The sequence below is a fragment of the Mastigoproctus giganteus genome, chromosome 2 (assembly GCF_048544385.1).
Source record: "Mastigoproctus giganteus isolate SK-2022 chromosome 2, ASM4854438v1, whole genome shotgun sequence".
In the NCBI taxonomy this organism is placed as follows: Eukaryota; Metazoa; Arthropoda; class Arachnida; order Uropygi; family Thelyphonidae; genus Mastigoproctus; species Mastigoproctus giganteus.
Window position 1 is genome coordinate 137,138,290 of NC_143576.1, and position 18,118 is coordinate 137,156,407.

At 39.3% G+C, this 18,118-nt stretch overlaps 1 protein-coding gene across 4 annotated transcripts in view; it reads left to right on the forward strand.

Annotated features, from left to right (window-relative positions):
• The window catches only part of LOC150089589 (protein slit-like), a 172,283-nt gene that overhangs the window by 110,858 nt on the left and 43,307 nt on the right, over window positions 1-18,118 (forward strand). For all 4 annotated transcript variants that reach the window (XM_090389558.1, XM_090389559.1, XM_090389561.1 and 1 more), the window contains exons 13-14: window positions 5,313-5,384; window positions 6,518-6,589. In XM_090389558.1, coding sequence (XP_090245684.1) covers window positions 5,313-5,384; window positions 6,518-6,589 — 144 coding nt within the window. The remainder of the gene's footprint in view (window positions 1-5,312; window positions 5,385-6,517; window positions 6,590-18,118) is intronic.

Sequence of the window (18,118 nt, forward strand, 5' to 3'; positions counted from 1 at the left end):
ATTAATAAGATGTTCGATGCGTGACAAGGTCCCGGAGGCTGCTGTGGGGGTATTAACTATTAAAGACCACCGCCATTAGCTATTCTTACACAGAAGCAGAGATGTTTTCCAGGCAAAAATAATGGCTCGAGTGCTGTCATGAAATCTTTAAAACGTCATTTACGTGATTTATTGAGGACATAATGTCTTATTGTGTTTCGTCGGTTCCCCCGCTACCCAGAGGAAATTTTTCTGGTCGATAGAATTGTTTCTACCCACGCGGATACGGTCGGAATGATGATTGCCACCTAACGAACCAAAAGGACAATTACAAGTATATTCTGGCCCGCTACCTACAACCCAGGGACACATTGGCGGCTTATCAAGGTGCCTCGCCATCCGCTGACAATCCCCCAGAATCCAATAAGGCGAGGAAAGAAGTTATTTGCTCTTTACCAGCTCCCGCATCGATTGCGAGGGATGAACAAAATGCGAGGAGAGAGCAGAGGGTGCTAATGTAGTTTCTACGGGGTCAGCTGACAGTCGCGACTTGCAGCGAGGAAGAGAACAAATACAATGCGCGTCAGTGCAAGGTTACAGATAACACGCACACAAAGAAGAAGAGATTATTGTCTTAGCAGCAACACGTACCACCACTCTTTCAATAACAGGTGATGCATTCGCCGTAAGAGAACATTAAACATTAAAGAGAGCTTTCCTAGAAATGTTGTTGGCGTAGAAATAAACCCTGGAGATGTAATTAATGGAGAGTTTCTTGGTCCGGAGATGTTTTCTCTTAACTGATAGAAGCGCTGTTGCTATATAGATCTTCCCTAACAGCTAAAGAAAAGATTGTTGGAGATATTTAATAATTATCAAAAATGTATTATTAATAAATATTTAATGTTGGGATTGATTATCGCAAGCAAATAACTTATTCACTGATATTATTTGCTTGTCACTAATCGAGTGTCAGAATTACAGAATCAATCATACAGTTATTCTTAATTTTCTGTTTATTAATTAAGGCTCACTCCAGAGCTCATTTCCAGGACTAATTCGTACGAGTTCTTCCAGCAGCATATCTTGTGTCATATGACAACCTTCCAACACTGTCCGAGGTCCATACCGAATATAACTGAAAGCCACCACTCTACTGCCAGATTTGAAGAGTGGTTCAGTTGATGAATCATCTAATCTTAACCACAACGAAAGTAAAAATGTATATTTATGAAAAATAAGGCTCTTAATTGTGACTCTAAAATAAGCTAACTCATGAGCTGTAATAAAAAGATTCTGAAACCCTTCATCATTGTTTCGACTGCTGGACTTTGCATTACAAGATTTGCTCGGTTAACTTCTGACAACGCATTATACCAAAATGAATTTGTAGTTTTTTTAATTTTTGTATTAAAAATTTGACCAGCGGCCTTTGTTTTATTTCTGTGAGCACCTGTTAATGCCTGATCCTCTAAGAGATCAGTAAGAGCATCGTAAATTTCTCCTAATTGGCCTAACTGCATTGATTCTGTTTTCCCATCTGGTAGTACAAACAGGCTTTGCTGTTAAACCAGATACGTTTTTAGTAGTATTGACCATCAATAAGGCGATGCAGAGAAGAAATTGTATATAACTTGCACTATACCAAAGTGCAAGTTATATACAATAACCTGAAGTTTGTCAAGGTTAAACTTCAGTTGCCACTTCTTAGCCCATCTGCCAAAAATTATCTAGATCCTGTTGCAGTAGCACACTGCCATTACTGTCATTAACAACCCTGCCAACCTTTGTATCATCTGCAAACTTCGACACTAAGCCTAATACACCTTCATCAATATCATTGATAAATATACAAAACAACAGTGGACCCAACACCAAACCCTGTGGGACTCCACTAATAACATTAGTCCAAGAAGAGCAGCACCCATTGAAGAAGTATATGGGTAGAAGTAACCCCAGAGAAACGTACCAACTGTGTGGTACTACACTTAAGGTTGTAGAAAATAAAAAAAGACCTGGGAGTAATTGTTCAGTCAGATATGAAGTTTTCTGAGCAATGCAGACAGACTGCCAGGGCAGATCATGGGGTTTTATCAATGATATACAGGAATTTTGCTAGCAGGGAAAAGGAGGTGATTGTCCCTCTGTATAAGGCAATGGTTAGGCCACGCCTTGAATACTGCGTACAGGTTTGGAGGCCTCATTTTAGGAAGGATGTAGATTTACTTGAGCGTGTACAGAGAAGGGCAACAAGATTGGTGAGGGGAATGAAGGGATCCTCTTACCAAGAGAAGCTTAAGTTCTGCAAATTGCAGTGGCTGGAGACTAGGCACCTACGAGGTGATCTGATTGAGGTGTATAAGGCCTTCAATGGGTTGAGCACGCTGAATTCTGATGGGATTCTTCCACTTGTTCAGATTACGAAACTAAGGGGGCATAAATTCAAATTAAGAAAGGACAGATGTAGAATAGATGTGCGGAAATTTGCCTTTAGCCAGCGGGTGGTTAATTGCTGGAACAAACTTCCATCTGTCGTTGTGGAAGTTGATAGGTTGAATAAATTTAAGAAGGAACTGGACAGGCATTTGGAGGGAATGGTGTGAATTTTTTTTTTTTTTTTTTGGGCTGATGCTGCATAAGCTTATGCGCTTACTTTCTTGCATCACTTGCATCACAAGGAACGAAAAACGCTCTTGGGTTTATATTCAAAATTTGTTTTTGAAGGCCTTTATATTCGCCCCATTGTCGTATCCTTGGCTTCTGCAATTTTTAATGTCCTAAATTTTTTACCTCTTCCAAAAATCTGAGTCGCAAGCCGAGATCCTGACTTGTCATCTACTTCTAGGAATCGTATACAAAATACTCCTTTACAAAATTAGCTTTTTTTGAATGTGTATTTACAAATCGAATGATTAAAATCCAAATGCTTTGACTGACATCAGTCGTGGAATCCATTATAAAAGAAAAGAATTCTGCTTCTTTTTTTGCCATTTCAGTAATTTTGTCTCTTTTCTTTTGAGCAACTAACTCTAATTATTTTGAATTTCTTGGCCCGAGTAATGAACGTTTGTTTCCTTACATTTTATTCAACGAAGGTGTTCTTTCAAAACAGGATCATATAATCCTAGACATTCGACAAATTTCAAGAAGACTCAACTGTTCTTCTCATATATAAAATTTGATATTCTATGAATAAATAATCTTAATTCCGCCGATGTCAAAGTAATTGTTATTTAGAGTTCATATTCTGCATCAACCATTTGAGTTGCTCGTTTTCTTTTAAGAAGCTCTGCCAATTAACGAATGATCTGATATGAGAAACTTTTTTTTGTAGTTATTAAAAGCATATCCCACATTTTGCGATCATTATAGCCAGTCACAAACTTAGTGTGTTAATGTTTTAAACAGTTTACAAGAAAAAACAGATTTAATCTTGCGAAATAGAATGCTTGGGATTAAGTGCTTGACAATAAAGTGAACTCGGACAAACAGGTGATGGAAAATGTCACTAGAGTGCTTATCTGAGCTGCTGAGTGGGTCAGGGTCAATCAGTCTCTTCTGCTATCAGTAACAGTATGGACAGTATCAAAACTATCCTAAATCGCTTGAACCCAAGTTTTTGGAACCTTCATGGTTGTTTCGACAAGGATTGTCAACACAAAACAGCAAAGCCATAACTAAGTGTTCCTGATTCCTGCTCCCAGAACGAAATAAAAAAAAAAAAATCTGATTATCTTACGGATGTTCAGGTTTGCAACTTTTTGAAGTTCCTTGTAGGTGTTCTCTGGTAGACATATTGCTGCGAGTCTCTTATGTCAGGTCTTTGGCACCATACCGGTGATCGATATGATGGTCGCTACTTGTTGCATATGCCACATCTCTTTGATCTCCAGCCTTAGGGGCGCCTCCGTAGCCAGGTGGGAAGGAGCAGCAGTGCGTAGCAGACGCTTCTTGATTAGACCGGGGTTCGAGCCCGTGAGCCACCAATTATGAAGGATGAAGAAAGGTCAGGGAATGACCACCATATATCCTCGGAGCAATATGGCCTTAGTTGCTAATGCTCCTAAAAACCAAATAACAACAACAACCACCACCACCAGCCTTAGGTTCGTGTACTTCCTGATCTTTTCCTCGTGGGTTTTCTGGAGGTTGCCAGTGTTCGGCACCGCTATGTCATTCAGGTAGGTAGCCTTTTCCGTCTTGTCCACAAGGGTTATGTCCGGTCTGTTTTGCGGGATGATCTTATCCGTTATTATGGCGCGGTCCCAGTAAAGCTTGAAGGTTGGGGTCTGTACTGCGACCTGGGGTTCGTGCTTGTAATACGGTACCCTTTCTTTGATCAACTGGTATTTCCTCGCTAGTTTCTGATGTATTATCCTGGCTACCTGGTCATGTGTGGGTGATCACATTGCATCCTGCGGTGATTTGTTGGATCGTTTCTGAAGCCAAGTGGCATCGTCGACATGTGTCATTTGAAACTCTGGGTTCCCTTGCAATTATCTTCTATAATTCCTGGTGTTGATTACCTGGTCTTGGATGGCGAGCATGAATCCTCCAGTCTCGGGGAAGAGCGTCCCGCTCGTGCGCCATGCATTGTAAGGTGTTTATCTTTGTGGTCTTGATGGGGGATCATTATAGTTTCTACCATGGAGTGTCTTCTTTGCCCAGAAAATACTCTTCATTATTATTATTATTATCACGAAATAAGATGAGTTCAATTACTGACTTTTTGAAGATATCTTAAGAAAATAATGACTCTTTATTAAATGAATAGGTCCGAAAAATCTTAAATTTCGAGAAGACAAATGAAAGATTAATCTTCCTCCTTTTGCCACATCCTCAAGATTCTATCTCTTCCAAAGGCAACTACATAACAGATGTAGCTTAAGAACTATGCTTTTAACCACGATCAGAATGTCACGGTTCATTCTTTTGTTTAATTTGGTCTTTCACTAGCTGATTGTAAGCTGGAATTTTAAAAGATTCCTTTTAAGATACAGCAAAGGAAAGAAAATAAAACAAACTACAGAGGAAGGGACTGTCTTGTGTGTGTGTGTGTGTGTGAGAGAGAGAGAGAGAGAGAGAGAGAGAGAAGTAGGGAAAAGAACAAAATAACAGCAAAGAAAAGAACTAAACGGTTACAATGTACGTTTAAATAGCATTTTTATCCGATGGAGATTATAAATATTGTAATAACTGTGAACTGCTGTTCCACTTAAATATTAATCTGATTCTCATTCACTTTTTCCCACGCTTCATCTAAGAAAGATTTTATGTAAATATTCCTGTTACTTTTGTTTTTGTAGTAATTCGCAGTTTCATTTCCATTTCAGATTGCTGAATGCTAATAAAATCTCCTGCATCCGTAGAGATACCTTTGCGGACCTTCACAACCTGAATTTGTTGTAAGTTTTCTATTCTGTTATTTAAAGAAAGTTGAATTTTACTAATTTATTTCTCAGTTCCTTCAATGCAATATTTATAGCCAATTACTACTGTCAAGGAAACACTGTTAAGCGCGATAAATTAGAAAAAGAAAAATGCTCAGGAAATCATGGACAACATGGGGGTGGGGAGCTAAACGTGCCCATCCATAAACCTTTACTGGTGATGACTTCCATGTGAGGTGCGAGCCTTCCTATGTCGTAAGATATTTCTCACCGCGACTTCTATTTGTTTCCAAATTTGAAGGAACACCTTCGCTGGAAGTCATGCTTTTTCAACTGGGATTGGCGTACCTGGGAGGAAGTCCCATCCTTGCTCGAACCACTTTCATTTGCCATGTCTCGTTTATTCTTAGCAGCGTTTCATTAACAAGCAAAGCGAGCGATTGCTATCGGGGGGGGGGGGGGGTTACTTTAATAACCAACAAAAGGTTCAGTACGCTCCATCAGCGTTAGTTGTAATGAACACTTTAATTGCTTGAGACTTGCAGAACTCTATCGGACTGGCAATCTTCACACACACACAGCTCTGTGGTCGGCCAGTTGTGATTTATGACCTCTGTAGCCAAACAATGTGTCTTTCACCCTGCCCGGTGATTTATACCCCAATCCACCCCCGGAGTTGTCGGAAAACGCACGAAGCTCGTGAACTCCCTTCTGTCTGTTTCCATACAGCGCGGGACCACCTGTCAACTCGGTGCGTTTCGTGACGGAAGAAATAGACTTATTAATCACGTGCTGCGTGTTGTCTAGGTGATTTGGTTACGTAAATACAAAGGCGGGAAAATCAATGAAGGTCTGGTGGGTACGGCCTGGGTGGGGGGGCGGAAATCAGAGATTCACCACAGATACACTCGTTCGCGTACATGTGTAGGGGACGCGTATGTCTCACGCCTTTTTTTTTAAGGCACGTGACAGTGTTAAATTGGCTTTTTTTTGTGGATTTACCGTGTGTGGTGAGGTGGGGGGTGGTGTTGAACCTCTTGCCATTCCAGTGTCTAATTTATTGCATTTATCTCTCGTTTGTTTTTCCATCCCTTTTTATAACGCTTTGTTTGAAAAGCTCATGATGGCGCTCTTTCTCTCTTTTGCAGGTCTCTGTACGATAACAACATTCAGTCGTTAGCCAACGGGACCTTCGACTCTCTGAGGAACATCCAGACACTGTAAGTATCATTTATTTTTCCGTTCTGTCCTCGTGTGATTCGCCCTTCCCTGTTATATACGAGTGCCAAAAATATTGTTGCCTTGACCCGTTTCTCTCTCTCTCAACACAACAATATGGCTTCCAAGGCCAATAACTTTTAATGGCAGTGCGTACGACATTTCCTTGAGGGTGACTGACAGCTCTGTGTGTATTAAATGACCAGTGTGTCCCTTCTGATAAGGGAAGGGGGGTGTTCGTGACGGCAAATTGCTTCATAAATCGCCGTAGGTCCATGAAAGATTGCGCGGTAGATCGAAATCAGTCTTTGATGAGAAGCCTTCTGTAAACTTAGTTTGTCGACCTACAGTTTCTATAATAATTTGTTTTTCTTTGGCACTTCATTTGCATATCGTTTGCTGGGTGTGGGAGAGGGAATTGCTTATCTAGTGAGTTTGAGGTGCAGGTATTATGTTGCTCTGGTCAAGTTAGTTACAGGAGAGGGCTCTGAGTTTTATCTCTGAAAAATCAGGCTTTTCATCTTGCAGCCACGATGATTAAACCGACTATGGAATACACTCGAATTGCAGGAGGAGTGCGATGAGCTCCTTTGTGGATTGCACAGACCGCAGGAATCCTTTAACAAGAAACATCAAAACATGGGAACGAAAGGAACCTTGTTTTAACAGGCGCCATCTATTGTCATATTTTAATACTTCGGTGTATAGAAAAGTACAGAAAGTAGAAAGAAATTAGGCAGTTTAAATATAGCTATTATAAACAGTTATAGCAATTCCAATTTGGTGACATCTGAAAGAATAAAACCTGGCTGTCGGTATAATAACATGGAATGAACAGATGTTTAGGGGTGTTAACGTTCTAAGTCACTTCCCTTGTTATATCATCCAGAAAAGTGCACGACGCTTACTGAAATCTCAAGGCTACTGAAACAACTCCAAGAGACAGAAGCATGTAATCACATGAAGGCCGTCCACGAGCATCAACGAAATTGCATTGGAGTTCTCATCGGCCGCAGGTATACAGTGTCTTCTGGCTTAAACAGAAGCGAGTCTGTGCTAAGAAACCTGCGATTGCCTTCCTGTAGTCCAACTCCAAGAGAACGCATCACAATTGGGTCATTGAACAGGGAGTAATTTTTATTACTATCATCTCTCCAACATATGGCAAAAGAACAATTTTACGGTGAAAAATTTAATGGTGCGGAGTGTCCTCAATATCAATTGTCATTGCGTCCAAGCAGAACCTTGAACGTTCGCTAAGAAAGAGATGAAATCTTAGAGCAGTATTGAAGCTGTTTAAGGCATGCCATTGGCTATTATCCCTTAATTCATTTTGATGATAACCAGTTTTTCTATAGGACTCAGTCCGTTGATGAATTTCTTAAAATTCATCAACCACTTCAGTCCTATGCAGAAAATGAAGTACCTTTAATTCAAATAACAAGATTGGGATGCTTTGGGAAGGCGAACTACCTTCTACAAGAACCCTTCATGAGCTAAAAAAAAAAAAAGAGTAACAGGGGTTATTGCCTCATGCTGCCCTCCGGAATAACCTTGTTGGTATCATGAGGGCTCAGTTGCAGGGAGGGGGGGGGAAGAAATCGCTTCCCAATGAAACCTTGTGCAATCTTCATTTGGTGAAATGTATCATTTTCATGATTATTAACTTGCATAACATCACGCTTATTGTTCTACGAAAAAAAAAATGTTGAAATATTAACAAGTAGTGCTGAGATATTCCAGGGGGGGAGGGTAACTTTAATTTTCTTAATTTTTGCACATGGGATATATTGTGACGATATCGGAAAAGAAAATTCGGTGCTAGGTTACCAGAGCAACAGATATACTCCAGCACTGAATCTTAACGTTCATCCAGTAAAAAGAAGAAAAAAAAGTGCTTTAACTTTCCTTGTGCCCATAAAAGTCACTTCTGATATTTTAAATTGTCATTCTGCCACGCCCCCTAGGTCAGGGCTAGAAGTGATGCTGGACGTTAAGAAGCAGGAACAACAAAATTACGGCTTCACCGTGGAATGCACGGTGTGGAATGATGTCGTAAATTTAGCCAAATAAGGAGACGGATCCTCCCATGCGGATGTCAGCGCACGGAGTCTGGTTGTTGGGTGTATACACAAAGAGCTGCTCATCTCGGCTTTCTCCTTATCTCTACCACCAAGAGACACCGAAATAATTCTGTAAACGGACACTCTCCCCCAGTGGCCGGGCCCCGTGAGGAGATGCAAAATATTAAACATAACACTCGTTAAAGATAAATTCCCGAGAGGGCAGTGATGTACATCTTCCTCACTGAAGAGCCAAACTTAGTAATCCTCGTGCGTCATCTTTAAAGGGCACTTAAAGAGCGGTTAGTTGTGCGTAATGGTGAAGAAAGCGTGCTTGTTGTTGTTGTTGTTGTTGTAACAAAATTATTAATGTACTTCCTGTGTGTTTTGAAATGTAAAGAAAACCTTGAAAAAATCCTGCATCTCCTTCAGAATCTGCTTATTGCACTCTGGAAGAAATGGTCTCATGGGTTCCTCGTTTCAGTGACGGGATTTAAACCGAAGCTTTTCCAAGAGGATGTCAAGTGACAACTGCTTGTATGACTAAGTTGACTATACTTTGATAGGGCGATTCCTTAAGAAAATAATAGCATCACTTCAAACATCATATCTCCTTTTATAAAGCGAGATCTGCTACATTATAGTTCCTTATCGTGGACTTATGAAGCAAAAGGACATAATCGGTTGATGAATTTTCAGAAGTTCATCGCCCTATTGATCGTCCAAGGAATTTCCAGAAATTCCTCAACGGACTGAGTCCTTTGGGGAAAGCGCGTTATCATTCATAGAAAGGAACTGAGGGCCAATTGCATCCTAAAACAACTTCAGTACAGCTCTAAGATTTCATCATTATGTCGTTGAGTGCTCAATGTACTGCCCTCAGAAACATAGAGAGACTTGTGACCATTAATATTGAGAACACGCAGGACCATTCACCCCCAAAATTGTTCTTTTGTGAATATTAAACATTGGAGAGCTGATATCGCTTTCCCTTCAGATGTAACACCACTTGTAATTGTATATGCCTAGTTACATTGCAAAAATAATGAAAATGAGGAAATATAAAATATTGGAACTCGTTTATTAAATTTAATTTTTAATATTCATAAAACCAATTGACCAGAATTCCTTTTTGTAAACAAAATGAGTATGTTGTCTATCTGGTGGATGAAGAAATCGAGTTTTTAGGGGATTGTGGGAAGGGTCATCTTCTCCTGAGGTGGGTTAACTCGACTAGTATTAAGCCAGTCCATCTCGGGAGAAGCGCATAAGTTCCTTCCGTCCCTAAGGAAAGCATTTCTCAGTTTTGGCCAGAGACGAGACTCGAACCCGAGTATTTTCCGCACGGTGTGGGGGAATAGCCCTGCCCACGGCTCTCCCGCAAGGGCTGATTAAAAGCGAGGGATACTTCGAAAACATAACGTTAGCAATTAAAACCTTCCTATCTTTCCTCTCCCAAACCTGAGAAATTTCCAAACCGGCTTAACGAGGAAACTGTCTCCATAATTAAAAAGAAAAATGTTCTTTACAAGGCGTATATTAAAACTAGAAACCAGGAAGGTTATGACAGGTTCCTGCGAGGCTCATAAGAATTTCGAACTTCAGACTCGCTCGCAGTACACGTCCTATATTAAATCAACTGAACTCAACCTCCTTCGAGGAAGCAACTTGAAACCATTCCGGAGTTTTGTAAATAGTGTGCGAGCTACTCCATGTACACCAGCGGTATCCAAACAGCCCCTTAACCTCTGATAACCCAAAATGTCAAACGGATCTATTTTCTCGCTGCCTCGAAACAAATATTGCACATCAATATTTGTTTCGAGATAACGAAACAAATTATATGGAGAGTTCCATCCTTTCTGAGACTCTCCATGTGAGCGTACTGGTCACATGCTCCACAAGTTATTCGATTTAACACTAAATCATATACAACCATGTCTATCTCGGCTTGGCCATGTGACTAGAACACTCAACCACAACGAAATCAATTCCTCTTGTGGTTTGGCTAATATTTCGGTTGCATTTGTCATCCATTTTTATATCAAACGTATACGAAATCCTTATTTGCCTTACCTTTCCGGTATTCTTTCACGAAGTGAAATTATTTCAGTTAAAAAAAAGAAAGAAAAGTGGTTCCTTCAGTAAAGGGAATTGGAAAGATATCCGACATAAGTGTTTTCCATAAAATACTTTTAAACGTATTCTGCAATAAGCTATGTAATAATTTCAAAATTCTTGTGTGGTCAGAGCAGTAACAATTCGCCTGTGACACTCAACTGTGCCTTCGTGGTTAGCACAGTTGGTAGAATCCACACCGGGTGGAAAAGACCCAAGTTCGAGTCCCGTCGATGACATGAGGAACTTTTATAGGTCTTTTTCACAACGTGGCTGAGTTAGTCGGTCTCAGGCGATGTAACATGGTTTGTTCTTCTGGAAACTCGGGGTTTTTCGTCCAGAAAACAGAAAATCGACCTCAGAACACATGCAATTCACAGATAATATACACGGAACAATATATGGCTTAGTCGCTGATACTCCTAAAACCCTATAACAACACTCAACTGCATTCGTACATATGGAATGTTCATAAATAGAACTTTGATGATAGAAATATTTTTAAACATGTCTTCTATTACTGTATTTTTGGAGGCTGCCACTGTCCACTACAAATTAAAATTATTCGCAGTTATGATTGGTAGTATTCCCATCAGATCTCAAGAAAGGTGCTCGAATACCCTGATTCTTTCGTTTTTGCTAGTGCTGATCTAACATTGAGAGAGAGATGAGGATCAGGAACAACTGATCAAGGTAAAGGGGAATCTGAATAGAGAATGGTTTCTGCTGTTTTCATCTCTAAATTCAAAATTCTAAATCGCATTTTCCTGCAATAGATACAACATGATAAAAAAATAAAGTGCCACTTTGGAAATCCACTTAAACAGGGATCTCGGGTCAGCGTACCTACTTACTGCACACGACCTCCCCCGATACAACCCCTTTAAAAGGTCGCCGAGTTAATTTACACAACCACGAACCAGTCCACTCGTAATACGAAAGGTATTTTCGTCTTCACATTTCTCTTCTGCCGTAGCGGATCTAAATGACCGGTAATTATATTGATTTAAGAAAGTGAGCTGCCCTGGGCCGTTATTTGGGCAAACAGGTACAGGTGTAAAATATTACACGTAACTCTATAAATCATGGCCGTCTCAAATTAAAACTTCAATCGAGACTTAATGCCACGCGCGCATAGCAACTTTCCAACCTCTCCCAACGGGACCGTTTCTTTGCAAGGTGCGCTTGCCAGTCTCGTGAGATTGTTGCTATCGGCCTCCTGGGGAGGGGGAAAGAAATGACAGAAGTAGGTTCGGTGTTTCTTATCAAGACATAGTCACGATTCCTTCGGGGTTCTGTAGGGTTGCGTGAAGGCAACTGGTTCCAGGATAGACTGCATCAAGAATTGCTGTAATGAATCGCGTGGGAAGGATACATGGCAACGGTGCTACCTGTTTGCGAATAGCGCCATCTAGTGTGATATAATCAGTCAGTGCACGTTGAAACGAGACACTAGGGATGAGAACTGATTAAAGTGGGTGATTTTCATCCCAACCAACGATCCTCTAAAGTAGTAGGCTAGCATTTGGGAACTCGTAAAGTAAACCCGTGTCAGTAAGTCTGATGAGACTGCAAGATACTGAACAAGTCTTTTCTGTGGACTATCGCTCAAAGACGAGTCAAGAGCACCTCATTCGTGTTTGTTGTTCCAGCAGTCCATCGATTGTTGGAACAGCAAACGGGTGTAACTGCTATAGCAAAACTGGCTATCACTAGTTTCGATTTTGCTCCAAGGCCATAAGAAGTCAGTGTATAGTATGCAAATTGCTTTTAGTCCTTGATTGGTTTGCTGGAAAATTTTTTTTCCGGTGGAAAGAAATGTTACTACACTCGCCCGAGATCGACTAACTCACCTACGGTGTGGAAAAGGATTGAAACCAAGCTTATTCTAGATGAGTTTGTTGTCCAGCCAAAAAACAAACTCGTATTTTGAAGTTGCTACTCAGGAGGTTTATTTTTTCGTTTTTAAAACTATTTTAGTATATTTGGTTTATTAAGAATTCACTGAGTACAAGTGAACCATTCTTCAATTCGGAGAGCACATTAGTGTTATTTATTTATTCCGCTTTTTCTACCAAATGGTTTTGTTCCTGAACAAGGGTTGCTGGTGAGAATTACTTTATATTCTAGATGGTGAAACTATTTATAATAAATGCTTTTGGTGTAGAACATATTTACAATGTACAGACTTCCACACCTACATAAATGTGCGTTTTTAAATTTTATTTATTCAGAATTGCATTTCTCTTCTGCATTATGTAAATTCAGTATTTCTTTTCTACCTTTAGTTTGATACAAGATCGATATCACAATATTCATAATTCTTGTTTTTCAAATTCTGACTTATTGTCGGTCATTTATTTATCTGCAATTCCAAATGTTCTTTTTGAAATAGCTGGATAGAATAGATATATAATGGAAACAGAAAAATGTTTTCTATGCCTAGTCAATAAATATTTCTCTTTGTTTATGAATTTTTTTTTTATACGCGGCATATGACAACAGTTTTTTTTAATTTTTTTTTATATTAGCTATGACAATGCAAGATTAAATATAAAAACAACACACCACAAAGTATTTTAAGATTATTTATTAAGCATTGGAAAAATTTACAACAAAAAACACCTAAAATCATTAATATTAACAACTCTGATGGTTTTCCACAAAAATATCTTCCACGAGATTTCAACACTACCTTACACAGGCGTGGCATTCGGGCGATTAATTTTATCTGTCTTGACTAACATTATTCCTAGCGATCTGTAAAGTCCTCATAAATTTTGTGAAGATGGGCAGACTTAACGGCCTAGATGATCATAAAAGCTATTGGGGTTAAGTCAGAGGATTGGGGTGGCCACACCATAATTTGCAATACCTCCTCCTGTTGTCTAGTTGCTAGAAAGTCCCTGCTTAGAACTGTGCTTGGGGGTCATTGTCTTGTTGTAATATAAAATTCCTTCCACAAAATCGAAGTTCCAGAGCATTATGCTTTATATTTGCATTACGTTTAAGAATGTTTTTATAGCATTCTTTTCTTAATTCCTTCGATTTTTAACGAATGTCACCCTCTCCAAAAAAAAAAAAAAAACAGAAGCAACTCCAGGTCATGATGGAACCACCACCGTGTTTGCCTGTAGTCACTAAACAATGTGGCACCTTTTTTTTTTTTTTTTTTTTCATTCAGTTGGATCCAAAAATTTCAAATTTGGATTCATCCGCGCACAGTACGTTTTTTCCCACCCTTATTTTGTCCAACGTTGGCGACTCTTAGCTCAAGCCAACCGTAACCGCTACGCGACCATAAAGTCCTGTTTGTTTAGGACGAAGGTTTACAGTGGATGTAGACACGGGAGCTTCTCTGTTCCTACTGGACTCAACTCAGATTTCAGGTGTAGTAAGTCATCGATTGCGTTTAGATATCAATGTTATGGTCTTATCTTGTGCTTCTGTGGTTACGCGCAGTCATCCTGATCGTGGTTTGTCCTTTAACTGCCACTCTCCTTGAATCGCTTAATGGTAGTTTGTACGCGTTTAAATGAAACACTTGGTATTTTGCCAATACTCCTCATGGAATAACTTTTTTATGCAGAGTTATAACAGCACTTCTTTTTTTCAGCACTCAGTTCCTTATTTCTTGCCATGTTTGTCACGAAACACTTTCTGAATGACGGGTGTTTGATTTTATAAGCTCTTACTCCTCTATTTATATTATTGCAAAACATGCAATACAATCTTCCATAATATACAATCTTCTATAATATTGAAACAGTACTCCCAGTTTCTAGAATATTATAGAATCATCTACAGGGGTCTTCTACACTTTTCTGGAATATTGTATAAATATTATTGAATTTTTTGTTATTTTTATACATAATAGAAAATATTTTAATTTAAAATTGGTAAAAAATTTAGGCTTATTTTAATAAAAAACTTTGAAAATTAATAAAAAATGAAACATTATTCCACATTTTCAGGCCGGAGTGTGTACACAACCACAATTGCTCCCATAAATTGGGTTTTAATTAATTTTACGCGTACATATTTTTTTAATTTTACATCGCGCTCATTTTAATCGGGTTTCTATTAAACTTGCTGTATTTAAATGAAAAATAAGCCAATAGGTAGGTATAATGAATGCTTGTATTGCTCACTTTCTGATTTGCTTTATTACGTATTTAATAAGCGCTCTGTGAATTCAATACCATTACAAGGTGCGATCAAAAAAGTTCCTGGGTTACATTAAAAAAAAAAATCACTTGCTGCCATCACCACCGAAGTAGATCCCTTGGGACTTTATTCGGCGAGTCAGTGATTTTGTTAGAAGCATTTCGTTTAGTTTTTGGAACAAGAGCCTCCGGCAGCTGGATCTGAAGAATAGACTGGATTTGAAATCACAGGCATTCTTTATTATTTAACCAAATCTCCAGCGTGCGAGTTTCCAGATTTTTCGTAGCATCGTAGCACATCTTTCAGTACTTCTCATTGACAGTTTGGGTCAATGGATTAAATTCTTGACGCGATCTCATCGTGGCCATAAAACATGATCAACTTGCTCCTGACTTTCGACCGGAAGAGCTGGCCTGCTCTTTAGATATTTGTTTCCTGCAGTTCTCCCTTTTGCTATTCAGAATATGCTTCTCGTCCATCCTAATCCTCTTATTTATCAAATACCTCTTCCCTCTTTTTCTTCTCCTCCCTGCTTCCTTCTGCACTGCATCATGTCTCCTATGTTTCTGTAAGGCCTCTTGGTTGGTCTTCCTCCTTCGCTCCCATCAATTGCACCGGTTTCCTCCTCCAGTAATCCTTTCTCTTCATATTAGGTCTACAGCAGGTTCTCTGTTAGTTATTTGTTTATCTATATTCCCCTCTCAACAATTTCCACATCTTTACTTTTCCTGCTTATAAAAATATCATTCAATATTTCTTAATTGCATTCTAATAAGAATAAAACCTACCTCAAGATTCTGTTTAATAGGTAAATAAAGTAAAAAAAAAAAAAAAGTGTGAGGACCGGATAGTTTCAAATTGAAATGAAATAGAAAAATTAATAAAATAAGACAAAAGCAAAAGTTGAAAATAATGAATGCCAGATGTGGGGAAAAAAGCAAAAAGAAAAATTTAATTGATTCATTTAAAAGATAGAAAGAAAAGGAACTTTTGATAAGGAGAGAGGCAAGGGAGCAATAAATCTGGTCAAATATTATCTGATGAATCTGGCAACTTCCTGCTATTAGGTTATCTTGTTTTTCCTCTCGTGTTCTAAGAAAGATCCAGAGTCTGCTGCGTTGAACGTAATAAATAAATAACGGGAAGGAGGTGGGGGGTGGGGGATGAAAGAGAGAAGTGAACGCTTAAAGGTTTCTATCCCCACCACTATATTTAAGTGCAAGCACGGTAAAGCTGATGTCAAAGTTGATCCCACCCTTCTCTAGAACAATTTTGTTAGCCTTATAATGCTTTTACACCCCTGGGTATAATTGGGGTGTGTCTAAGAACGCAGATGGGTGTGAGAGTAAAGATCGGGCCGTTCTACGTGCATCTCTGATAGCCGAAAGAAACAAACTCAAGATGTGCATTGCATGAGTGCGTCGTGGTGAACAGAAACACCCGCAAGGATCCACTCAGCTTGGGAAGCAGTTCGGGTGGATTAGTGTGCAAGTCAGAGACATTCCTCCTCCACCACACCTCATTCTACCACGGGGGTTTATGATATACATACATGCGACATGATCACACATCTTTTGTCCAAGAAACTGGTCGTCCACGTCAATGTACTGTAATTAAATACCGGCAATTTGACAACACCAAAAATTGATCTAACGTTAACTTGATTCTTGTGAAAGGCATGATGCAGTATAAATCCATAATTTATCGTCAATTAAAGGTAATTTAATTTCTGGAAAGTTAACGCCTTCGCCAGAAGTGAAGCTTTGCCCATTGTCACACCATGTGGAAAAGTTCTGAGATCGATTCCCATAGATGGCTGAAGTTGAAGAATTTTCCATTGAGATGGGAGGACTTTTATGGGATTTCTTCACACCAAGTTAGTCAATGCTGGGAAAGAGTAAGAGCTAATTCCTTCAGTAAGAGCATAGAATATTCGTACCATGCGATATAAAGCAGGTGGGCAGATAAATAGCATTGCTTTGTGTGTGCAGTTCAGAGAGAGAGATAATAAGCAAAGAGAAAGATTTAAGTGACTGAATATAGCATGGTAGTCGCCACAAGATGCACCTGTATGAGTATCTAACGGGTGATTTACTCTCTATTAGGTAAGTGTACCTAATAACCATTGGTTGACATTTTCGTTGAAAATATTCGGAAATTTAATTTTGTCCCACTACGAAAACGCTAAATCCAGTGGCTAAAAAGAAGCAGATGTTTAGCTGATTTGAAAGTGCCTGCTACTAACTTACAGATTAGACTCTTACGTGATGTCTGCCACTTACAGAGGAGTTATGAGCAATAGAGTTGCACGCAAACTGCAGCCAGAACAAAGCCGCGATAGAAACTGCAGTTGATGAAGTCCCTAATGGTACTCCGTGCCATACTTGCTGTTTATTGAAAACCTTTCTGAACTGCGGTTGTGAATTTTAGACGTTTCCTCTCTAGAAAAATACAAACCAGAGTAGTAATTAAATATATATATTAAAACAGGATTTCATCTTTACCTGCAGAAGTTTATACCTAACGTATTTAAATAAATATCACCTCAAACCTTATCAACTAAGAAACAAACCACCCAGGGACTTAAACTGGTATATAAGCATAATCAATAGCGCACATCTTAATCTCTCTTATCTTATATAACAGTTAATAACCCGAAGTATGCGCACCTCATTTAAAATAAACTTCAGAACTGAATATGGAAGACTTTCCCAAGTACTTTTGAGACTAATTAACCACTATGACATTGACCTCTTTGTCGGCTCTACCTCCTTCCTAAATCGATCAATCCTGGAAGGCTGGTGGAACTGTTGCGATGCCAAAGCCCGGTCTTACTAAGCAGCACCTAAATGAGTGTGATTGTATGAGACAGGAAACGAGTCTGATTGGATACGGTGTTTAAAAGTCCCACTCTACCCTTCTTCAAATCCAATATTTGCAGTTTGTGCTGTAGGCCACTTTCCTGTGTGACAAGGTTACACAAACACGTGCGTGTTTTCTTATCCAGTGTTTGTCTGCCTCCATATTTGCGTCCTTTCTACGTGTGCCAAAAAACATACGGCCAAACCGGCTTCACTCTAATCTTTCCGTATTCATTCATTCATTTATTTTCAAAGTAAACAAGTCGAGGGCTGTTCTCGCGAACCACACCTCGTTTCTTAACATCCAGCATTGAAATATAAC